Source organism: Leopardus geoffroyi, chromosome D2 (genome assembly GCF_018350155.1).
Source record: "Leopardus geoffroyi isolate Oge1 chromosome D2, O.geoffroyi_Oge1_pat1.0, whole genome shotgun sequence".
Taxonomy (NCBI): Eukaryota; Metazoa; Chordata; class Mammalia; order Carnivora; family Felidae; genus Leopardus; species Leopardus geoffroyi.
The window spans coordinates 43,234,882-43,260,083 of NC_059334.1; the positions used below are offsets into that span (position 1 = coordinate 43,234,882).

General features: G+C 52.2%; 1 protein-coding gene across 1 annotated transcript; it reads left to right on the top strand.

Annotated features, from left to right (window-relative positions):
• Nucleotides 1-892: 892 nt before the first annotated feature.
• Nucleotides 893-23,220, top strand: CDHR1 (cadherin related family member 1). Its single transcript, XM_045437877.1, has 17 exons — nt 893-1,049; nt 1,650-1,745; nt 2,703-2,848; nt 3,836-3,886; nt 5,037-5,126; nt 6,354-6,440; nt 7,670-7,786; nt 8,871-9,014; nt 10,836-10,914; nt 12,244-12,344; nt 14,930-15,133; nt 15,631-15,783; nt 17,298-17,462; nt 17,956-18,023; nt 18,502-18,730; nt 19,862-20,119; nt 20,805-23,220. The coding sequence occupies exons 1-17, from the start codon at nt 995-997 to the stop codon at nt 21,339-21,341; spliced, it is 2,580 nt and encodes an 859-aa protein (XP_045293833.1). The 5' UTR covers nt 893-994; the 3' UTR covers nt 21,342-23,220.
• The last annotated feature ends 1,982 nt before the right edge of the window (nt 23,221-25,202 follow it).

Genomic DNA, 25,202 nt, shown 5'->3' on the forward strand with positions numbered 1-25,202 from the left:
TTACAAGGCTTGAATGGGTCTGCTGTTTCTCCATGGTCACCCATAGGGACAGGGAGTGAGGCCAGCCTGCTATCTGGTAACTTCTGCCTCCCACCTTAGTGGAGACTTGTATGCTCTCCGTGCTGCTTACCACATATATGGACCCCCACTAGTGTTCACACTAGTGACCCCACCCGCTGGGACAGCTGGCCTGGCCTGGCCTGGGGGAGAGGGCAGGAAAGATTTGAGATCCCAGAGAGGTGGGGCTGATAACCCCTCCGCATCTGCCTCCCCTCCCTACCACAACCCTCCTCTTTGTTTTTCATCTCACCCCCACCCCAAGTCTTCAGGGGCACCATCCTAGGAATCCGTTTGCCCCTGGAGGGCAAACCCGCCCCCTAGTCGAGACACCACCTTTTCTTCCCTGCTCCTTCCCTCCTCTTGGGAGGGAACCCTCTGGCCTCAGGTTGGGCTGTTCCTTGCCCGCCGCTGTTCTACAGCCTGGAACGCTCAGGTTCAGAGAGTGGCAAACCCCCTCAAAGTCACAGTGCAAGTTCAGGAAAAGGGATAACTCCAACAGAGCCCAGGCCCTCCAGAACTTGGGGACCGCGAGAAGCCCCAGCTTCCAGTGCCGTGCTCAGGGCAAAGACCTGGCCCCTTCCCCAGCTACAGAGCTGGGGACCCCTTGGCGCCTGCGCTCCAGACCTGGGCGAGGGGGGCGTGGTAGGAAGAGGAGTTGGCAGTGACCCCTCCCGGCCCGCCGGCGGCTGGAAACCGGTACCCTGAGCTTAGCGCGCACTAATTGGTCTCTTCTGGCGGCGGCGGGAGCGCTCCAGCTGCGCGGGGCCGAGCGGTGTCATCCGCTTAGCGCCCTCGCGCCACCCAGCGCGCCCTCCCCGCGCCCCTCCCGCCGCCGCCCCCACCGTCGTCTCTGCACTCCGCGCGGCCCGGGGAATGCTCCGCGCTCCCGCGCCCGGCCCGGCTGCGGCTCGCGACACTCTCTGCCCGCGGAGACATGAGGCGCGGCCCGCGGGCCGCCCTGGCCTTGGGGCTGCTGCGCCTCTGGCTGGGTGAGTGGGCGCGGGGCCCTCGCCCGGGGTGGGGGGCGAGGCGTGGGTACTGGCACTGCCCGGGTGGGCGCCGAGACCGAGCTCCGGGCAGCTCACTTCCACAGTGGGACTCGGGCTGGGGGACCCGGCGGGGTGGGGTGATCCTTCCAGCTGCCCGGGCTCGGCAGGTCCTCTGGAGAACGCAGACTTGGGGCCAGGACCCCCGCTGCCCTCGGCTTTTTCAGAGCAGGGTGGGAGGTTTGGCGGCTTCTCTGAAGGCTACTGGGGCAGGGGAAGGTGTCCCAGCTCCCAGTGTGACCTTGGCCAGGGCACCGTTCCTCTCTGGGCGCGGGTTCCCCGTCTGTCCCTTGATGGGTTGAGATTGGCCGCTGCCTGCGTTCTAAGTGCCCGCGATGGTGCGCGTCCCTGACAAGCCAGAGCAAACCCTGGGCGTGAGGGAGGTGGCGGTGGTGCTCTCCGGAGCTCCCCAGCCCCAGTCTGTAGGCGTGCTGCCATTGGGGAAGAGACTACCAACCTGCCCAGACTGGGACCAGACGTGTGACCACACTGGTGGGAACCGGCCCTTCCGTGTGTCTGTTCTCCTGTCTGTTGTCTTCCTAGCCCAGGCCAATTTTGCCCCGCACTTCTTCGACAACGGGGTGGGCAGCACCAACGGAAACATGGCCCTGTTCAGCCTCCCGGAGGACACCCCTGTAGGTGAGGAGCCCTGGCACCAGCCCCCTGTTGGTCCCCCGGAGGGTGGCCCGCCTTCCCCTGGACACAAGGACTGAACCCGTGATTCCTCTGTGCCTATGGAGACACCCAGTGCCAGGCTGTGGGCCCTCCTGGGGCACCCTGTTTGTGCTCCGAACTCCCCAGGGCAGTTGCAGGAAAGGAGGTCACGGCTGTCATGGAGACCTAAGCCAGTCCAGTCCTAGAGGCCCGGCTGCAGGTCCAGAGACAGGGCTGCCCCAGACAGCAGGCAGTAGTTGGTAGTGTGATGATAACCCCTGGGGTTGGCCACAGCACTGCCCCTGACTCACTGCATGACCTTGAGCAAATATACTTACCTCCCCCAGCCTCAGATCTTTAGGCTTTAAAGAGGCCTAAGAACATCCAACTTGCTGGGATACTCATGGGAAAGGGGGGAAAGCGGAAAGAGGAGATTCTCCCTTCTCTCTCTCTCTCTGTCAGGGCCGAGAACTCTGAGCAAAAGGATAGCAGTGTGAAAGAGGCACCTATTCAGAAATCCCTGAGGAGCTAATCCAGGCGTGGGGGCACAGTGCTGCGCAGTCCTGCCTTAATGGCTTCTCCCTTTTCTCCTATTCGCCATACCCAGGGAACCCCAATCTTGGCTGCTGGCCCAGTCATCACTACCAGGCAGAGGCCCTGGAGTTAGGCACAGCAGACCTGAAGCTCCTGTGTCATCTGTATTATAGATTACAACCTGCACAGTGGCTGATACTCACCGACAGTTATGAAGAATTATCATAAAGAGTGGGAAGCAGCCAGCAGGGGTGAGGCCTGCAGCAAATGCTCACTTCAGGGCAGTACCTTTGGCACTGAATTGAATACCAACTTTATAAACAGTTGAATCCTTGGTCCTGAATAGATGCCGCTTTTAGGAAGAGTTGGGTCCCAGATTCTAGTCTCCTCTTCTGTGTCTCTTTCCAGGTTCTCATGTATACACCCTAAATGGGACAGACCCTGAGGGAGACCCCATCTCCTACCACATCAGCTTTGACCCCAGCGCTAGAAGCGTCTTTTCTGTTGACCCCAATTTTGGAAATATCACCTTGGTTGAAGAGCTGGACAGAGAGGTATGGGGAGGCGTGAGAAGTGATGCCTGCCAGGTGTGCAGACAAACCTCGGTGAGCTAGAAGGTTCCCTTGAGCTCATTCCTGGAGTGGTCTTGTAAGCCGCAGAAAACTGACAGCAGATCAGGACTGGAAAGAGTGTTTTGGTTTGGTTTGGTGTGGTTTTTAGTGTAAACTTTATGCCCAACATGGGCATGACCCTGAAATCAAAAGTCGCATGCACTACTGACTGAGCCAGCCTGGAAAGAGTGGTTTAGAGAGTGGGTCTGAGTTGGGTAAAACTCTACCCTTCCACCCCTCTGCATCGTTCTGAACCTATAGGTGCCAGGGCATGGGTTCCCTTTCTCTTTTGACACCCCTCACCTGGCTGGTGGGCCTAGCTGACCACATAACTGGACCTCCGCCATGGGGTTACTGCCAGCTGCGGTCCAATGGCAGACTCCACCAGCCACAGGCCAGGGTAGAGAACAGAAAGGTTGGTCTCAGAGACTTCTGCAGGGACACAGAGGTGGAGGTATGACAGTGCACCCCTCCCTTGCATCCCTGGGGACCTAGTGACCTCAACATTCTTCCTCACTCAGGTCCCACCATGGACTCAGGAGTGCTTGAGACACTGCAGACCTAGGCTGTAGAATATGGAGAGGTGTGGGAAGATAAGGGGAAGAAAGAAAAGAAAAGGGAAACATCAGCTCCCTGGAACTTCCACCACACTAGGTTAGCATCTGTCCTCAGTCTAGCAGGGGAGCATTCTCTCTTGGTGGCTCAATAATACTGAGGGTTTAGGAGAACCCCTGATGTGCCAAGACCTGAAACAAGGTCTCAAGCATGGCCAGAGGCAGCTTTTGGCCACCCTGCCTTGCACCAGGACTCCCTTGAAATGCCCAGGTCTGCTCTGGTTGGCTCAGTGGGGGCAGGGAGAGCTCCCCCCAGCCTCAGGGTCCCCAGATACATCAGATTCCCATACACTCACTTAATCTTTATGCTTTGCAGAGAGAGGATGAGATTGAAGCCATCATCAGCATTTCTGACGGCCTGAATCTGGTAGGTGCCCCCGAGTTGCCCCCCCCCATCAGCACTAGCACCCTGGGCTTGACCACAGTTCCCCCTCCAGTCTCCTAGGGGCTCTCTGGCAATCCCAAGCCCACAAGACAGGGCTTCACTGAGTGAGGCCAGTGGGGAGGCTTTCCCATCTGCCTCTTCCAACCAGCTCCTGCCCATTCACCCAGGATTAACACCTGGGTACCCAGACTCTAGCTTCTCACTCACCTCCTTCCCCTCAGCCGTCACTTTCGCCCAGCCCTCACCAGTGCCTGCCAAGATGATCACAGGGGTTTCTCAGCTTCCAGGCTACCTGACCCCAGTCCATGTCTGAATTTCAGCCAGAGCTATCACTGTGAAATGTTAGACCTGGCCACAGCCCCACTCGGGAAGCACTAACAGTAGGCCACTACCCTCAGGTCTCTCCATCAGGCACTGTCTGCCTCGCCCACCTTCTCTACCACATTCACCCTCCCAACCATGTAGCCATAAATCTGCTTATATTCTCTGAACTCTTTGCCTTTGTATGTGTTGTTCCTTCTTCCTGACATACTTTTCCACCTCTTTCCCTCTCACCTGACAAACTGTTGCAGAGTTTAAATCTCACTCCTGCTGAAGTGAAGTAAAGCCTCCCTGCTGTCCCCTACCACAGGCTGAGCTAGATGCCCTCTTTTCAGGGCCTCTGGGGACACCCTCCTATACCGTGCACCCACAACCCCACAAAAAGGGGGGGGGCATTTACCTAGGCCATGGTGTACATGTTGCCTCCAGAGTCACGTAATGCATGGGCCCTGCCTACAGTACCTGGCATGCCACTGTTATCACCCTGAACAAGATCACCACCTTTCTTTTAAATATGAATTTTGCCCTGCCATCGCATCCTGCAAAACATACACCATCAGACTGTGTCTTCTCCCTCTGGGATGGAACACAGTGCTTGGGACCACGTGGTTGCTTAATAATATTTGTTACAAGAATGAATAAAAGCAGGAAGGAAGGAGGGGAGGAAGAAGGGGAGGAAGGGAGAGAGGGGGAGGTGAAGAAGGAGAGACAACGGGCAGAGACATACACCTGGGGCATTAGAGGCCACTGTCCCTTTATTGCCCAGAAAGTCTCAACTGCCCCAGTTCCTGTCCCTTTTGTCTCTTCTCAGGTGGCAGAAAAAGTCACCATCCTGGTGACTGATGCCAATGACGAGGCCCCCAGTTTCATCCAGGAGCCCTATGTTGTCCAGGTTCCTGAGGTAAGCAAGGGGCCCCAAGGCAAGGCCAATGCACTCCCACTCCAGATCCGTGGCCTGCCCTTTGGGCTGCCCTGTGACCTGACCAGGGGGACCCGGCCCCCGAGTGAAGAGCACCCATTGCTCCCTACCTTCTGGAGAACCCTTCCTCTACATGTCCCCCCACCTCTGTTGCCATCCCTCCCACATTTATTTTTATCCAAAGGAATGCCCATTAACCATTTTCCATTATAATCATAGCGTACATTATTGTCAGAATGTGAAATATGTAGAAAAGTAGAAAACAAAGTCTCAGAAATCACCCTCAATCCCTCTAGCTTGAGACAACATTGTTAAATTTTGGTGTAGTTCTTCCTAGTCATTTTGTGCTTATTGGATTTATTTTGTTTGTTTTAGTTACATCGCTGTGACTCTATTAAACATATGCTTTCTGTATACTGTTTCTCACTTAATTTACAACATAAGCCTTTCCTCAGTAATTGTAAAGTGTAGGTAACTATCATTTTAATAGTTTCCATTTAGTGCACATTCCATCGTGTACCAAAGTATTCCTTTATGTTTGGATATTTAAGATGCTTTAAAGTTTTGTTGTCATAAGAAACATCAAATTCTGAACATAAAACGTCCATATAGATAATTAAAATGATTTCCTTAAGACATGGCCCAAGATTTGAAATGCCTAGGTTGAAAGCAGGAGAACCTGGGAAGTTCTGGCTGCCAGATTGCCTTTCCAGAGTGGCATGTATTTGCTCTCTCTCCCCTAGGCTGTGGGAGAGGGTTTGTCTCCCCATCCCTCACCAACACTGGGGATTCTCCAATTTTTTTAATGTTTGCTAATTCAGTAGGAGGAAGATATTTCATTTTGGCTCTAAATGATATATATGTGATCCCTGGTAATGCTGTATGTCTCTATTTATTAACCATTTCCCCATTTTGTATTTAAGCCCTTTGTCTGTTTGGAGTCTTAGTTTTGGACGATGTTTGTTTGCTTCTCTTCTCCCCTTCCTTCTTTCCTGCGCTCACTTGGACTTTGGCCTGTCTTCTCCATGGGTGCTCTCTGGTTAATCATCACCTTTTCACCTCTTTTTAGCCCTTCATGCCCTAATTACACCTTTCCATGGCTCCTTTACCCTCAGTCCCCTGAGCATTCTGTCACTGCCTTGGGACTGACCCTCCCTCCCCCCCCTCCCCCCCCCCCCCCCCCCCCCCCCCGTCACTGTGACCCCTCAGGACATACCTACTGGAAGCAGTATCATTAAGGTCCATGCAGTAGACAAGGACACAGGTTCTGGAGGGAGTGTCACCTACTTCTTGCAGGTAAGGAGGGGCATACTGGTCATAACCAGAGGCCTGGACTAGAGGGGGACACCTGGATGGCCACCGCCTCCCTCACCAAAGCACTTAGGTCCGGGTCTCCACTATTCCCCAAAGATTGTCAGAGAAGTCACATCAGACTCACAGGGACATGAGAGGGGCCTGAGTGGGAGCCATCTTCCCCTGACCGGCCCACGCTGGCTCCCTCTGAGTTCCCCTGCCACTCTGTCCCTGGACCTCCGGGACCCTCAGCTCTCCACCCTCAACCTCTTCCCCAGGAGAGGCACTGGGCACACTGCACCCACACGGGGTGGAAGAAACCTGCCTGGGCCTAGAACTGTGGAGATCTGTCTAAGGAGGAGCAGAGCTGTGACCCCCCCATCCCACCTCTATCCATCACCCTTCCACCCCACCAAAGGCAGAGACCCCTTCCTGAACCTCCTCCTTCTCCCTGGGTTCCACAGGAACCAGCTGCCCTCCACACAGCCGCTTCTTCTGTAACTGTTCCTCTTCTTTCCACATTTAGTCACTTGCTCTCACAATTGTCAAGGCAATACAGCTTGGTGGCTAACAACACGGGTACTTGAGAAATCCCCTGGGCTCCACATGTACTGGAGAGATCCCACTGCCTCCTCATGGGCCCTTCAGCCTGTTATCTAACCCTCCGAGCTCACTTTCCTCACGTGTAGAATTCGAAAGATGAAAGCACATCTTTGTGGATTCTTGTGAGGACTAAATACGTGCACAGCTCTGATAAATAGCCTGTGATACACAGTAACCCTTTTCCAGATTGAGGATCATCTCCTGTCCCCACCCACCTTCAACCCCCACCCCCACCCCCACCCCAAGCTTCCTGGAACTGGCCCATTGTCACTTATTTGCTGGGGTTGAAAGATCCTGAAGGCCCTCTCCATCACGGTGGCTTCTGAGCCCCACTTCCTCTAGGTTACAGCGCTCTGCTGGCCATTTCTACCTGCTGGAACCTCCAGGCCAGAGCCTAGCTGGAAGCTGAGCAGCAAGAAGTGCTAAGGCGCTGCTGGAAGCATGCTGAGGGGCAGGAGGGGGACCCTAGGGGCCAGAAAGGCTGAGTACCCTGGAGGTTAACCTCAGCCCCAAGGCCAGAGTTCCTGTGACGAAGGCCAGTGAAGACACCCTTTCGGTAAAGCAAAACAGGCACTTCTGGGGTGGCCTGGGTCCCTCTCCGAGGACCAGCCTTCCCTTCACTCTTACAGAATATGCACGCCACCAAATTTGCCATGGACCGCCACAGCGGTGTGCTGCGCCTCCGGGCTGGGGCCACCTTGGACTACGAGAAGGCCCAGGCCCATTTTGTCACCGTGGTTGCCAAGGTAACAGGGAGGACTAGGGAGCATCTGTTTTTTCTTCAACCTTTGTCAGAGGAAGCTGCCCTTGGATTGGAAGAGTTGGGTCCTATGAGGGAGTGGGGGAGGTTTGGAGGGCTGAAGGTAGGATGGGGATGGGGTAGGGGTGCGGCTGCTCAAAGCCTCTGTTGAGTGGACCCTGCCCAGACAGGGACATAGTCTCCAGGGAGGCTGGAGTCTTTGGGTTGCAGAGGGCATATTCCCTCCTGGAAGAGGGTGTATGCCCCATCAGGACTGACGAGCCAGGGTCCCCTCTGGAGGACTAGGTGGCCATGGCCATGGCCATGCTCCCTCACATCTCCCATGACCTGGCCTCTAGGCACTTCCCTCTCTCTGCCTGGGCTTGCTCACCTCACCTGTTCCTCTTTGTGTGATCAGTGACCCTTCATGAGCCTTGGTTTCCTCATCTGCCCACCCATGAGGCTTAACTGAGTTTCTCATACTTCTAAAGTGCATGGTGTGGGACCTGCAAGTCGGCAGGTGCTCAGCCAAAGTGGCTGCTCTGTCCCCTGAGGGCAGGAAACCCTAGCTGTCCCTCTAGACCCAGCATTTTCTTTTCCAGGAAAGGAAAGGCCCCTGCTGGTCACATATTGGCCACAGGCCATCCCACTGCAGCCTGCACCACCTGCCCAATACTCCACCGAGGGCTGGGCTCGCTGGACACACACCTTCATCATGTAGACTCAGGCACGGGCCCAAATCGTGTCTTAGTAGGTCCTTAGGTGTTGGAGGCTTGGTTCCTGGTGGGAAGGGGAATTTGGCTCTGACCCCCCTCCTCTTCTGCCATTTGTCGGACATGATTTCCCTGGAGAAAGAACTCTCTTTTCCAAAGGAACACTTTTGAGTGCCTAGTGCATACCAGGCACTGACTAAAGACCTCCATGCATCATCTGATTTAAATGACCCTTATGAGGGGGAATTATCTCCAGGTGATACAGGAGCAAACAGAAATCAGAGAGGGCAGCTGGTCCGGAGGCCAGTAAGAGACAGAAACCAGATTGTACCAGGAGTCCAGAGCCCAACCTCTCTTCACTCTCTGCTTCTTCCCCAGGATGGTGGAGGGAGGCTTCGAGGGGCTGATGTGGTGTTCTCAGCCACCACCACGGTCACAGTCAATGTGGAGGACGTGCAGGACATGGCCCCTGTCTTCGTGGGCACACCCTACTATGGCTATGTGTATGAGGACACCCTTCCGGTGGGTGGCTGTCCCCTCATCCCAGTGTCCCCTCCAGATGCCACTACCCCTGGATCCCCTGTGGCTTGGCCCTGGGTCACCCTCTTCACATGGATGGCTCTGGACTGACTCAAGCTCAGCCCATGAACATGTCCTTTTGCCTGTGGGAGCGTAGGGGGGAAGAAGCAGGGGCAGTGTGTAGAGCACCTGCCAGGAGCCAAGACTGACACGCCATTTCTTCACTCATTCAAACTTACTCAAACCCGGCTGCAAAGGTTCAGCCCCTCAAAAAGGCTGAGAAGAGAGGCTGACAGGTGGCCCATGGCTGTGGTTTGGGTGGAGCCCTTTCTACACCTTGTGGGGGCAGTGGGGGTGGTGAAATTCCTTTGAGCCTCCCCAACTCAAAGCCCATAGCTTTGGGTCCCTCAGACCAGTAGTTCTCCCACAGTTTGATGCCGAGTTCCCACAACCCTTGTCAAATGTCATCCACAGGTGTGGCTTGTCCCGCAAGCCAGGCTCCAAGGCCGGCCTCAGCTTCCTCCCCCTCAGTGCAGTCTTTGTCCCTGGTGTTTGGGCTACTATGCTTGTCTTTGGGTCTCTTAGGAATGGCACTCCCCCTGGGCCTGGCACCTAATGCCCGGCATCCCCTCCACCCCTGAGCCCTCACCAGCCCCCCAGCACCAAGCCCATCTCCCCACTGTGCCCTTAGCCCTCTGCCTGAAATGTGCCTGCAGACCTAATACACCCTGCCTTTCTCAGGTCAGCCCAGGCGCTGCTTTCCCTGACAACTTTGGTCGAGATGGGAGCTCCCCTTCTCTGGGGGATGCACAGCCCTCCTTGGGGTACCTGCATGTATTTACATGCCCCCTCAGCTCAGCCAGACCATGAGCTACCTGTAGGCGGAGACCAGGTTGGGGCCAAACCCCATACAACCGCAGCTCAAGGACTCTGAAACTGAATTGCAGTCTGAATTTTTCCTCCCCAGGCTCTGAGTATTCTAGGATCTATGAGACAATGCAGATGCTCACTGAGGACCCTTCACGTGCTGGGCCCAAGCTAAGATACCGCTGCTCCCGAAGCTGGCAGCCAAGTAGTAGAGATGAGCACAGAGTGGAGGGAGAAATGCCGGGCTCCTCTAGGGGGGCGCTGAAGACAGGCCAGGGGGAGGCCAGCTGTCCTGCTGGAATCTAAGGGCAGACAGCATTGCTCAGGGAGAGCAGGTGGCATGTGGCAGTCAGGAAGCAGCCATGAGTGTGGACAGGCCGAGAAGTGCCTGAGGAGGAGGCTTAGAAGGGGGCGGCTGGCTGAGATGGAACAGGCTTGCTAGCTGTGGCATTGCTGCCCAAATCTGTCAAATGGCACCCCAGCCAGGGCCACAGGAGAGCATCCTGGTTTCTGGGCTTTGCATTGGACCCCTCTGTGCCCGGCTCCTCTCTCACCTGTCTCTGACCTCTCCCCACCATGTACCTCTGCAGGCAAAAGGTGAAGGAGGCAGGGAGGGTGAGGCTCGAGGGTAGGACAGTAGAAGCCAGACTTGAGTGTGGCATGTAGGAAAGAAAGGGTAAGAGGAGGAGGCCCACTCAGGAGGCCTGAGTGTCCCTGGGTAGCCGTGTGCTAACCTATGTGGAGGGGAGAAACAGGGCTTGGGCTGTCTCTCCCTCCAGCCTGGGGAGGTCAGTGGGTGCTATGATCTCTCTGCAGAGCAGGTGTGGGGCCACACAGAGGCCTGGCCCTTTTCTTGGGTGGCAGTGGGGCCTCCTTTCTTATGGGGGCAAGTGTCTGGGGAGGGGGGAGCCCTATCATCACCCAGCGACCTCAGGCAGCTGCTTCTGTTCCCTCAAGGGCTCAGAGGTACTGATGGTGGTTGCCATGGATGGAGATCGGGGCAAACCCAACCAAATTCTTTACAGCCTCTTGAATGGTGAGTCTGGGGAAGCTTTGGGGACAGGCCCATCACTGGGCTGTGGCTTCTACTCCCTGGGCGACCAGAGTGAGCTTTCCAGACCTCTCTGGTCCCTATTTCCTCATCTATAGAACCAGAAGTACAAGATGCATGAGACGGGCTGGGTCCATCTAGGAGGTGATGAATCTCCGTGGGCATGTGCTCCAGACCCTGCCTTATCACTCTGTCCAGCAACAAGGAGAAACATGGGGTTGGATTGGGGGACTGAGAGCAACACGTGAGGCACCAACTCATGTCCCTTCACCCTAAGCACATGCTGATTAACAAGAGGGAGTGGCAACATTTCTTACACTTTTAAGTTACTGTGTTTTTTATTGTCATACTTTAAAACTTCTGGCCTAGAGCATATAGTTGAATTAAAAGAATTAAATGCAACGATGATATGGTATTTCCTACTACTAGCTCTGTATATGGATGAGCAGACTGAGGCTCAGAGAAGCTAAAGGGCCATCCCACATTCCCACTGGACTTGAACCTAAGTCTTCTGGCTCCAAGTCTGTGCTCTTTGCACAACTGAGCAGCAATGGAGCAGGTCAAGCCGGCCCAGGTGGGCTCTATAGCCCCTGGTAGCTGGTCCCTGCAGCACCAGGCCCCTTGGTGGGATCATCATGCCTGGTGCCTGATTGCAGACATGCATATGTCTCTCTGTTCTCACTCAGACACCATTGCCTTCCCAACCCTTTCCCTAGGATATGCCTGGTGCACACACTCCCTCCAGCATGCCTGAACATGCCACCATCACACACAGGCTCCTTTCCCCAGGCACGTGGACCCTTGACTGCCTCCTGTCCCCTCCCCTCCACTTCTGCAGCCTTTACACAATTACCAAGCACCCCCCCCACCCCCATCTCTTCTCTTCTCTCCCTCTTCTGCTCTTCCTCCTGTAGCCTCTGGCCTCTTTCTTCCATCCCTCTCTTTCTCTCCTCTCTCTCCCCTTCCTTATTTCCCTTATTCTCTATCCGTTTCTCCCTTTCTCTTTCTATCACATACACACACATGTGCATACACACAGCACAGAAGAGAAGGAAAGTTCTATGGAACCTGAAACCAGACTCAGAAGTGACTTTAAGTCCCAGCTCTACACTCGCTGTGTAATCTTAGACAAGTTACTTAGCCCTTCTGAGATTCAGTTTCCTCATTGGCAAAATACAGATGATAGAATTACGTCCTATAGAGACTTCAGTGAGGTAATGCCCGAGGAGCACAGGGCCGGCTGCCTGGCATGGCTCCCCGGCGCCTTCCCTGGCCATGTGTGGAACTGCAGGACACATCTTTCCTCCTTGACAGGGAGTGACGGAGCCTTTGAAATTAATGAGACGTCTGGAGTCATCTCCGTCATGCAGAGTCCGGCCCAGCTCAGGAGGGAGGTGTATGAGCTGCATGTACAGGTACCCTCCCTCTAGCTTGGCCTTTCCTCCTGCCCTCCGGCCGTGGTGATGCGAACCAGTATCCCCACCACCAGCCCACCCTCCACCCAGGGAGGGAGCTAGATGTTGCTCCAAAGAGCACCCACGTCACATAGCCTGCGTGAAGGCTGCAGCAGACACACACAAAGTTTCTGGAAAGGGGAGACATGAATTCACAAGGAAGTAGGACTGAAGCAGCAATGCCTTGAGTATGGGTAAGACCCAGCAGGTGGACACTGGAGGAGGGCATCGCTGGTGGGAATGGGGGCGGAGTGCAGGCACTGTGGACTAGGAAGCCCCATGAGATGAGGCTGGAGGTGATGTGCACATGATGTACTGGGGAAGCAGCAAGGAGTCATGGGACGGCAGCAAAGTGTTTAGACCACATGTAGACAGAGAAAATGGTTGGATCCCAGGCTGGGACTGGAGGAGCAAAGGCCCCAGATATGAAATATAGGTTTCTCCCCAGAACAGAGCCAGCTTTGTGGGCATGTGGCCTGTGCAGTTACACAGGGACCACTGTTAGAAGAGTCCCATGCTGGGTGTAAGGCTCTGCTCTTGCTGTCTTGAAATTCTTAATAATTTTTTAACATGGGGCCCCATATTTTCATTTTTCACTGCACATTATGTAGCTGGTCCTGCCCAAGAGCAGTAAAGAGCCATTGAAGGGTTTTGAGCAGGATCAGAGAAAAGCTCACTCTGGCTTCTTTAGACCAGGATGGTTCTCAGATTTAGAGAGTCTGGCAAACAAAGATTTCCAGGACCTAGTCCTGGCAACGGGAAAGTGGTGTGTCCTTGAGAAATGCAAGACTCTGCATGTTGTGAGCCCCCAGGTGATTCTGGTCCAGTCCCAGGAGAGGGTTTGAGAACACTGGTTCCAACTTGAGTTTGGAGGGAACTGGGTGAGAGGCAGGGAGGCAGAGCCATTCGTCAAGGTGATAAATGGGGGGGGGGGAACCTGTGCAGATGAGGGGAGGTGGAGTGGGATAAGGAGACAAACTGCAACATATGGAGGAGGCAGACTCCACAGAATGTGACTGTAAGGAAAAGGAGCGACTGTAGTGACTGTCGGGAAAGGAGAAGGATGAGGGATCTGGGTGGTACCGTGCTATCAGGGGTGCAGGAAAGGAGGCAAGTTGGGTAGGACAGACATGGGGCATTCTGCTGTCTCTGGGATGCTCAGATTGAAACACACAAACTTGTGTATACAGGTGTGGAACCCGGGGAGACAGTGCCTGCATACAGGTGGCTGTGGAAGAATGGGTTTGGGGAATGGAATCACCTAGAGGATGGCTGTGGGGACAGAGGAATCACTGGCCAAGAACATAGCTGTGGGAGCATCAGAGGCTGAGTGAGGCAGGAGCAGGTGAAAGAAACCTAGGAGAGATCAGAGAGGTGGAGGGGAGCCTGCAGAAAGCAGAGTCCCATTAGCAGAGGGCTAGAACCCTCAGGAAGGCAAAAGAAAGTGGCAGTGCTACACGCAGCATGGAAATTAGTGTGAAGTGTCTCAGTTGGGGATGGGCTGAGAGCTGAGTGGGAATTAGGAAATGGAGACAGCAGGTGTAGGCTTCTGAGAAGGGAGTCATGGTAGCAGCTGGGGTGTGATGAGTGGTGTCCGGGGAGCATAGTGAGACCAGAGCATGCTTCTAGAACAGGGGAAGGGAGGTTCTTGATTGTCTCTGTCACATGGAGTGGTTCACACAGAGCCTGTGGATTCTCAGCCCTGGCTTTGCAGCCTGTATTAGTTATCTGTTGCTACATCTCCAAACCTCCCCTCTCTGCAGCCTCCACCCCTGGCCAAATGGACACCAGGACAGAATGTGGCAGAACTGGGGTTTGAACCCAGATCTGTCTGGCTATAAAGAAGGGCCACTATGGTGAGATGGAGAGACTGCTGATTAAGAAATCAGACACACCTGAGTTCTTCCTAGTCCAGTTCTGCCACTCACTAGCGTGTGGCCCCAGGTGACTGCTTCACCCCTCTGTGCCTCATCTGCGAAATAGGATTAGTAACAGCACTATATTGTTGCTTATGGCTGTTGTAACATTACCACAAGCTTAGTGTCTTAAAACAACACACATTCATATCTCACAATTGCTGTGGGTCAGGATTCCAGGCTCGGCGTAGTTGGGTCCTCAGATTCAAGGTCTCTCATTGTAGCTGCCATCAAACTGTCAGCTGGGACTGGATTCTCATCTGAAGGCTTGACTGGGGTAGGATTGTCTTCCAGGCTTACATGGTTATTGGCAGGATGGAGTTCCTAGTGGGCTGTTGGCTAGAGGTGATGATTAGCTCCTTGAAACATGAGCCTCTACAACACAGCTACTTGTTTAATTAGAGCCAGCAAGGGAGAGAGTCTGCTAGAAAACAGAAGTTACAGTCTTTGTAGTCTAATCACCAAGTATATCTCATCACCTTTGCCATGTGATATCAGAAGCAAGTTGCTAGGGCAGGCCATACTTAATGAGAGGGAATTACACAAAGGCATGAATACCTCAAGCTGCGAATCCATGGGGCCATTTGGAGTTGCCTGCCACACAGCAATAGCCACCTGTCCCTATCCCAGGTGACTGAGGTCAGCTCTGCAGGGATCCCAGCTGCCCAGGCCATGGTCCCAGTCACCATCAGGATCGTGGACCTCAACAACCATCCGCCTACGTTCTATGGAGAGAGTGGACCCCAGAACAGATTTGAGCTGTCTATGTATGAACACCCACCTCAGGGAGAGATCCTGCGGGGCCTTAAGATCACTGTCAACGACTCAGACCAGGTGTGTGGTCCTGCCCTCCACCCTGTCTTCCAAGAAGCCAAAGCTGAGAGAGTGCACCAGTCTTCACCGCTTATGTCCCAGGGACCTTGCAGGTGTTAAAATGAATGAAATGATGGTGTAACCAAGAGACGGACGTGGGAGAGTAGCTAACCAAAGACCTTTAGGTTAGCCTAAAGACATTTACAATCAATTGAAAAGTAAAACCAGTCAAATAAAAGCCCCTCTATATCTGATCTTGTAGAAAGGCATTTGTGAATGCATCCTGCCACCTCCTATGCCCAGCAGAGGGCCAGGCTGTCAGTGTTTGGGGACTTTGCTTAGTTCTCCTAGTCTGCTAAATCCTTCTGATCCTTAATGGCCTGACCTATAGAAAGAAATAATAATACTCACCTCCCAGGGCTAAGGCATATGAAGGTTTCTTGCTTAGCATGACTATCTAATGAGTTTCTATTCTCATTCATCTTCCCTGTTTCCTCTCTCCAAACACTATTGCCCAGGGAGCCAATGCCAAATTCAACCTGCGGCTGGTGGGACCTGGGGGCATCTTCCGAGTGGTCCCACTGACAGTCCTGAATGAAGCCCAAGTCACTATCATTGTGGAGAACTCAGCTGCCATCGACTATGAAAAGTTCAAAGTGCTAACCTTCAAGGTAGGTGATACTTTGTACTGTCCTGAATGGGGGGCAGAGGGTGGTCCTAGGAGCTCATAGCAGCTCCTGGATTCATTCCTGAGGGGTCCTTGTCACCCTCTGCCCTTCCTGGCCCTCCAGTTTCCCTCAGCCCCTCTGCCCTTCTTGCTGACTGGGGGAGCAGGAGTGTGGGAGAAGAAGAAGGTGCAAGAGACCTCTCCACTGCTCACACAGACTCACCGCGTTCCTGGTTCTAAATTACGACTGTCCCCAGGAATGCAAAGGTGTTCAATGTGCCCTGTTCATAGACTGAGAGAGAAAAACTATTTGATTATCAAGATAAACATATTCCTCATATGCATTTAACATCTGTCACCAACTCTGATAAAAATTTTAGCAGAAGATGAAAAAAAGACTGCTTTGTATCTGTGATTATTTAAAATTATCCACATATATAACTAATGCATATTATATATAACTATATAAATAATATATATTAATAAAAATGAAAAACAGATACCTCTTTGATATCTAAACTGTTATAATTATTTATAATTATACACACATAACTCTATAGCCAACATCATGCTTTGTGTTCTAAAACCAGTGTGTGAAGTCAGAACGAAACATGGATGCCTGCTACCACCACCATTATTTAGTACTATTCCTGGAGTAACATTATTCCTGAATAAAGAAAGGAAATAAAAGGTATGAGGATTAGAAAGGAAGGGACAAAATTATCATTATTTGTAGGTAGTGTTATTGTTTGCTTAAACAAATCTAAGAAATGTTTGAAAAACAGAAACACATCAAAGCTGCTAATGTGATTGATTACAAACTTAATACCCAAAATTGAAGAGTGTTCCTACATATGAATAATAGCAAAGAGAATAATGGAATAAAAGTTTCTCCTTTATAATAACAACTAAAAGATAAAACTCCTAGGAATTAGGCAAACAGGAAATACACAGCACCTAAATGATAATGAACACAAGAATTAAACAAAGGGGTATAAAGAAGGCAAGATATGTAAAGGTGCACCCTGTTTAAAAAATGCAAATTCTCGTCAAGTGAATAAAGAATCCAATGTCGTTCCAACTAAGTCTTACCTGGAATTTCCTTTCAGGTGGCGAGAAGGTTTGATATAATTACATGGGTTTTTATCTGGAGGAATAAATTTCTCAGAATAGTCAGGAAAACAGAAGGAAAGAATATGAGGCAGGAACTTCCCTAACAAATATTAAATTATATTATAAAACAAAGTAATTTTTGAACTTGAAACTAAAAAGGAATATGCAAATCAATGGGACAAAAGAAATTGGCCCAAATACAACGATAAGAACTTCAAGAAAGCAGGCTTTCAAGACAGTGGTCCTTAGAGGCGCCCCTACAGGTGATGTCAGGCATCGCAGGCTGGCGGCTGAGAGTAAGGCAGGGCCAGGCAGGTGGGTGCAGGACCAGTGCTGAGACAGGAAGGGGGAAGGCTTTCTGCCCACTGACTGCCACCCAGACAGGTCCTTGTTTTCCTTTCCCAGCTCCTGGCCATTGAAGTGAACACTCCGGAGAAATTCAGCTCTACAGCAGATGTTGTGATCCAGCTCCTGGACACCAACGACAATGTCCCCAAGTTTACCTCCCACTACTACATCGCCAGGATCCCTGAGAATGCCCCAGGGGGCTCCAACGTGGTGGCTGTCACAGTGGGTTGGGGACTGGCCCAGGGATTGGGTCTGGGGTGGGGAGTCCCCACTGAAGGGGGCCTGATGAAATCAGACAAACCGGGGTTCCAGTTTGAATTGCAAAGCCCAAACTCATTAACTGTGTCCTTGGACAAGCTCCCTGAACTCTCTGAGGCTCAGTTTCCACTCCTGTACAATGGGGACAACAATACCCAGGATTATAAGGAGGACATAGGCATAAACCCTCAGCTCAGGGCACAGGATTCATCTCCTTCTCTATCCTCATTTACAAAGAAGGGATACATGTCTTCCAGATCTAAACCTTTTGTTTCCTTCAATAGTTGGTTTCCTGGGCAGATAACTAGGGCTCCAGAGCAGACGTCCAGATCAGTTTCTCCCCAGTTGGATAAACCCCAGTTCTCTTGTGTTGCCATTGAAAGCAACCCTCAGGTATATGAGCTGCCAATACACGCTGACAAAGAGCAGGTGCCACTTGGAGCTCTCTCTCTTCCAGGCTGTAGATCCAGACACAGGTCCGTGGGGTGAAGTCAAATACTCCATCTATGGGTCCGGGGCAGACCCGTAAGTACATCCAAAATGCTGAACAGGGCCTCGGGCAAGGGATTTGGGAGGCAGGGGGGCAGAGGGGATCTGTGCAGAAGGCAGGAAAGGACAGGACCTGGGTTGGAGAAATGAGCAGGAGGGCCATGGGTGAAGGGAAGCAGCGGAGAGCCTGGGGCAGAAGTTCTGGGATCTGAGAGAAAAAGGGTCATCATGATGGCCTTGAGCTAGGGAGGGCAGGCCCTGGGAGGAGAGGGAAGGGCTGTGAGTCGGGTTAAGTTCAGGGTTAATAGGTGGATGAGTAGATGGGTGGGTCAGCACCCTCAGTCAGACGGCAAGGTGGAGGAGAGGAGCAGGTGGGCCACCTTGGAGAAGCTGCATAGTACATCGAAGGCAGCTCATTCCTGCAGTCCACTCTGTGTGTGTGTGTGTGTGTGTGTGTGTGTGTGTGTGTGTGTGTGTTTATGCACACTCACGCCGAACTCCCTATACCCTGCAGCTTCCTGATCCACCCATCCACCGGGATCATCTACACCCAGCCCTGGGCCAGCCTGGATGCTGAGGCCACTGCCAGGTACAACTTTTATGTGAAGGCAGAGGACATGGAGGGCAAATACAGTCTGGCCGAGGTGTTCGTCACTCTGCTGGATGTCAATGACCACTACCCTCAGTTTGGAAAGAGTTTCCAGGAGAAGACCATGGTGCTGGGGACCCCAGTGAAAATTGAGGTGAGCTTTGAAGGCAACTAAGCTTCCCTAAAAGCCTTGTTTTAGCTGTTGCAAGAGACACTGTGGTGTAAGAATTTATTTTAATTTATTTAATTTAAATAAACTTCAGGGGCACCTGGGTAGCTCAGTTGGTTAAGTGTCCGACTTTGGCTCAGGTCATGATCTCATGGTTCATGAGTTCAAGCTCTGCATTGGGCTCTGCACTGACAGCTGAGAGTCTGGAACCTGCTTTGGATTCTGTGTCTCCCTCTGTCTTTGCCCCTCCCTTGCTCTCTCTCTCTCTCTCTCTCTCTCTCTCTCACTGTCTCAAGAGTAAAGTTTAAAAAGTAAAATAAACTTTATTGGCTTCCCCCTGTGAGCAGGGGATATTAAGGTACCTTATATATCCCCATCCCCACCTCAATCCAGAAATAACCTCTAAGAAAAAAGATATTATTGCTACTTTACAAAAGAAATAATTGAGGCTCAGGCAGGTTGTTTTTTAAGTTTATTTATTTATTTTGAAAGAGAGAGAGCATGTGAGCATGATCGGGGAGAGGCAGAGAGGGAGAGAGAGAGAGAGAGAGAGAGAATCCCAAGCAGGCTCCATACTGTCAGCTCAGAGCCAGACACGGGGCTTGCACTCATATACAGTGAGATCATGACCTGAGCCAAAATCCAGAGTGAGGCACTTAACTAACTGAGCCACCCAGGTGCCCCAAGGCTCAGGCAGCTTAACTGTTTGGCTTGCCTTTGTTCACACAGCTGGTCAGCCTGCTTTCAAAGCAGTGCTATGCTGTACTGTCTTCCCAGTATGGAAAAAACTTGAACTCTGAAACCCAACATACTTGACTTTGAGCTTCCCCTCCTTTGATGTATCCATCTTTAGACAGGTCACCTATCATTCAAGCTTTTGTTTTTTAACAATACCTACTGCCCAGGCTTGATCTGAGAGTGGAATGTACTAATGCATGTAGAGGGCCCGGCACAGACCCTGGGTCATTCAGTACTTCCCCCAACTCCAGTCCACTCACAGTAGGGTTAGGACCATTTCCCGTCAACCCAGCAAGCCAAATAAGACACGCTGGGTTAACCATGGCGCACAAGTATCATTCTCGAGTCCCAACTCTGTCTGTCCCTCCTCACATGCAGGCCACGGACCAGGATGCAGACGAGCCCAACAACCTGGTGGACTATTCCATCACCCACGCGGAGCCAACCAACGTGTTCGACATTGACACGCACACAGGGGAGATCCGTCTCAAGAACTCCATCCGCTCCCTTGATGCCCTGCACAACATTACACCTGGTGGGGACTTCACGTGGTCCCTAGAGGTACAGGCCAAGGACCGTGGCTCCCCATCCTTCAGCACCACGGCCTTACTCAAGATTGACATCACAGACACAGAGGTGAGTACCAAGTCTGGGTCAGAAGAGGGTCAGAAGACCAGCTCAGGCCTTGCTGAAACACGGTTAGAGGAAGAAGGGACCATCTGCAGCCTTCCTCCAAAAGGCACTCAACGCTAGCAAAGGCTGCCTGTGCCATCAGACACATAAGCTTTGGAATCAAGTTGAAAGCCTAGTTTCAACACTTATTAACAGTGTGACTTTGGGCTTTGCCAAGCCTCCACTTCCTTTCCTACAAAATGGGAAGAGTGATGGTTCCTTCACATAGGGGTTAAAAGGCATAAGTAAAATCATTATGTGTAGTTCTCAGCTCAGTATCTGGCAGAAAGTCGTCATTAAGGGGTTCCTGATATATTTGGGCAGATGAAGCCCTCCATAACTAAAGGTAAGCCATACCCTAATCTCTCAAGTAGAGAATCCAGCTAATGTAGGAGTTTTAAATCTGAAAGAGGTTGTTTGCGTCATGCTCTCTCTCTGTGCATTTTTCTGGAGAGCTGTATGCATCGCATTTTCTCTGGGTGCATTTTTTCTGGAATGAAACCCCTGGTGTTCATCAGATTCTCAAGGGATGCTTGACCCCAGAAAGTTTACACACCATCAGGCTTAAGGGAGCTCATGACCCTTGCTCTGTCCTCCAGGGACCAGGAAGGAACAGCAGAATGCAGTTAGGGGGGCTTCTCTCTTCCAGATGCTGTCTCGGAGCCCCATGGCCGCCTTCCTGATGCAGACCAAAGACAACCCCATGAAGGCTGTGGGTGTCCTGGCTGGCATCATGGCCATGATTGTGGCCATAACCGTTCTCATCTCCACCGCCACCTTCTGGCGCAATAAGAAGTCTAACAAGGTCCTGCCAGTGCGGCGCGTGCTCCGTAAGCGGCCCAGCCCAGCACCCCGTGCCGTCCGCATCGAATGGCTCAAGTTCAGAAGGACCAAGGCTGCTGCCAAGTTTGTGCTCAAAGAGGATCCTCCCAATGAGAACTGCAACAACAACAGCCTAGGAAACACACTGCCCCCCAAAGCCCCAGCTCCCCCTCCACCACCCACAATGGCGCCCAACATGGGCACAGCCCACTGGACTGTGCCTACAGTCTCCGGCTCACTCACCCCTCAGCAACCCCAACGGTCACCAAAACCCAAGGTGGGAAGCCCCATCCAATCAGCTCTGGTCTCTGAGCTCAGGCAAAAGTTTGAGAAGAAGAGTGTGGGTAATAAGGCTTACTTCTAGCATGTGTCTTGTGGGCCCTAATTTCCCAACCCCAACTATCCCACTACTTGGGCTATGCTCCCCACTATCTGCTCCCTAGGGTCACCTGTGTTTTGTACAATGATGTAAGCCCCATATCCATGGCTCTGGACATGCTTTGGACAAGGGATTTCTCTGTTTATGGGATGCAACTGGCAAATATTTCCTCATCACCCAGATTGTTGGCATAGCTGTGATGCTCCCCGTTCCACAGAGACTGGGAATAGACAAAGAGCCAACTCTAAGGTGTCTACTACTCACCAACCTCAGACCTCACAGTCCCTCAGGTCCTCCTGGGGCATTAGCATCCTCAGTTGAGGAAGAGGGCCCTGGCCACATGTGACAAGGCCAACCAGAATCTGGATCCTGAAGCCTCCAGCTAAGAACAGGAGCAGGAAAAGGAGGTTCAGTTCTGGCTAAGGTTGTGATCAGTTGACCCTTGCAGGCTGTAGGAGAGCAAATGCATCAGGGCAGGGTGGTGATGCACTGAAAACCGATGCTGACTGTGGGGCTATTCCTCAAAGTCATTGGAAAGATGTAGGATGGTGTCTGAGTAAAGACCGTGAGCCCCTGCTATACATGTGTGGGACCAGAGACACAAAGGTATGGGATGGCCCCAGCCAGAGCTGTCCCAGGCAGGCCCAGAAATGTCCAAGCTAGCACCACGGTGGTAGTCCTAGAGGCATCTGGAAGAGCCTCAAGACCCCTCCCCAAGGTGCTGCCCCTGCCCCCCACCACCCAGGAGCCCTTGAAAAGACAGTGCAGAGCTGAGATCTGGAGAGACTTTTGTTTTTATCCAGCTCTTTTGCTCATGTGGTATAACCTTGGGAAAAGCTGTTTAAATTCCCTGTTCACTTCCTTCCTCATTTGTAAAATGAAGAAATTAAGTCCTGGCTGACTCACCCACAGGTCCAAGGTGAGGACTGAAATAAATATGTGGTGACAAGGGCTTTAACCAAGTGTAAAGCAGCACAAATGCAGAGTATTTTTCTGCAGGCCAGTTCTCTGGGCTGCAGCTCCTCCAGAAAGTATTAGGAGCCCTTCACGCCATTCTGCCAAGCACCCCCAGGAGGTCCTGTGCAGGGTTTCAGTACAGCCCCTGACCTGTGGCAGCCAGAGCTGGATGATGTCATTGCCCTTGACTCAGGCTCCTCTCGTCCAGTTATGCCCCACCACACCCCATGCAGCCCTGGCCAGCCAGTCAGAAAGGACCAAAGCCGGGCGGTACATCCATTTTGCCAAAATGACAAAAACGAGCTTCCACGACAGGAGCAGTGCTGGAGGCCACACAGCTGGTTGATAGCAGAGACCTGGTCTGAGGGCTCCTGACTCCTTGACATTTTCCTTTGGCCGGGCACACCTTGTCAACTTGTGACAACCTCCCCCAGGAGAGAAGACATGCAAGCCTCTATGTTTAAGGCAGAGAAGTTCTGCCCAACTTTAAGGAAAGCTGCTCTATGAGGAATCTAGGCGTGTGCAGGGAGAGGGAAGAAGAGCGATTCTTTGCATCTTGCTCCCCTCACTAACAACCGCTCTAGAGTATCGTCAGTGATTTTATTTAAACAGACTATATGCACATGTGGTTTTCCTGATTTCTGAGTCTGTGTTTTGAGGTGTTACTCAGTTACGCTGGTATGTAAGCTCCTTGCTGGGCTTTCTGCAGTCACCCACCCAGAGTGTATTAAGAGGTGATTTCTAACAAGCTGGGAGCCCAGACTGAACCAACAGGCATTTTGCAGCCTATATTTCAGGAGAGGGCTGTGCTGGCTTATGTTTTCTCTCCACAGGGAATACACCATCTTTACATTTTGCATGCAATCAACCTCTTTTGTAAATGGTGAATAAAGTCTGTTAAGCAAGGGCCCAGCTGACCTCCTGTTCCCTGCTTACATGGACATTAGCTGACTCATAGAGACCAGTCTCCCTGGCAGCCAAGCTCGGCCTGCCTCCTGGCTCCTTCAGCGGGTGAATCCATCCAGCCTCTAACCCCCAGATCTGACTCTCTGGGGGGCTGCAAAAGTTTGTCCAAATGGCCATGCATATACCTCTAGTGGTAATACATTTACAGGGTTTGTCTATCTAATCATGCCCCATCATGGGCCTGGAATGGGCTTTTCTCCTGAGCAGCAAAAGCCCCAGCAGGGCTGCTTGGAAAGGAATGGGCTCTGGAGCTAGAACTAATTTATCCCTCATTCCAGCCCAGAGAAGGCAGGGATTGGGCCTGGTGTGGACGTGAAGGCCTGGGAAGAAGTGTAGTCTCTGGGACAGCGGTCAGGAGAGCCTCTGGGCTAGAAGGTCAGGCCAGCATTCAGGCTCTGGGAGGCCATGGGCTCCTGGACAAATCCAAAGCTTGAACCAAGGTAGAGACACTCTTGGAAACTGCACCTGTGGGCAACCTCCTGCACTGGGAAGTATGGAGAAAGTACCTAGTTGCTGGCAAGAGCCATACTGAGAATGAATAGGAAGGTGTGGCTAAACGTAAGGTTCCAGCAAATGTGGAGATACTGGAAGTGACCCCCAGCCAGTGGGAGTGAGCTGGGCCAAGTTCTACTGCATTAAGGAATGATGGGGGCCAAGGGATTGCCTGCCCAGCCACAGGGGACAGACCTGGACTACAAGCCGGCACAATTTTAAGCCTCCAGCTAATGAACTGGGAGGCAAGGGGTGACCGATTAGGCAGGCCTTCCCACTTCTGGGTCCTAAAAAACGGAGTGGACGTTCAGCAGATGTGTCTCCAAGGAATCTTCAGGACAGAGTGTGTTTTTCCTATGGTTGAGGTCAGACTTTTTAATTGTATGAAATAACATGGCGCTTTACAATCTGACAGCCCTGAGTCTGAATCCTGGCTCTGCCGCTTAAGTGTGACTTTGGGCAAGAGACCAAGCCTCCCTGGGCCTCACTTCCCTCATCAATACATGGTGTGAAAAATGATTGCTATGAAGTTGACAAGGGCTAATCTATGTAAAGCACCTCACACCAGCTTTGTATGCGCTGATACAAGCTCAGAAGATAGACTCTGTCCTAGAGGTACTAGAGGACGTTGGAGGATGTCCACATGCTAGAACACCATATCCTGGAGGCGAGGACTCCTGCGCATGCTTACCCCCAGGTTGCTTCTGCCCACTGCTAGGCATGGGAGCCTCTCCTCCACACTAGGAGAGGAGAGGAGAGTGGACTGGGAGAGAAGTGGAGGATGGCAGGGCAGACGCAATAGCTCTGTGACCTGTGCAGCTGAGCATCTGCGTTCTGAAGGAGTTAGGAACTGATAAGACTGTCCCTAAGAGAACCCGGGGGACTCTGTACTGAACAGCTGTCCCTCAGAACCCAGCTGGTAAAATGTGGCAAGAGCTGGGGCACAGCCAGAGTCTCCTGCTTCTATAAGGATTTCTGCAATTCTGCTACTCTGAAGCCTGGAAGCTTTGAAAGAAGCCGGGGTTAGCCCACCTAGCACGGATGTTGGCATCTGTTGGCAATGGTAATGCTTCTCTGATAGTCTTCAAGGGCCCTGGCCATGGGAGGATGGATGGGGAGCACGGGGAAGATGCCATCAAGGAGTAAAGCTGCCAGGCTGCCATGTGGACACAGGGAGGGTCCCTTAGGAGAGTCACAGAAATAACTGGGTGGGGTGGGGGGTGGTGCTGTGAAGGGCCTAGTTTCCACAATAAAGTGGTTATGACTTCACCAACCATAAACTGATTAATAAAGTAAGCGACTTTATTTTGTAGCAACAGGCTGGTGATGTTGGGGCCATCTGTGTGACATTATGAAATTGTGCAAATGCATGTTTTTAGCTGAACCAGGTCCAGCCATTTATTTATTTACCAATAATTTACTCAATCATTC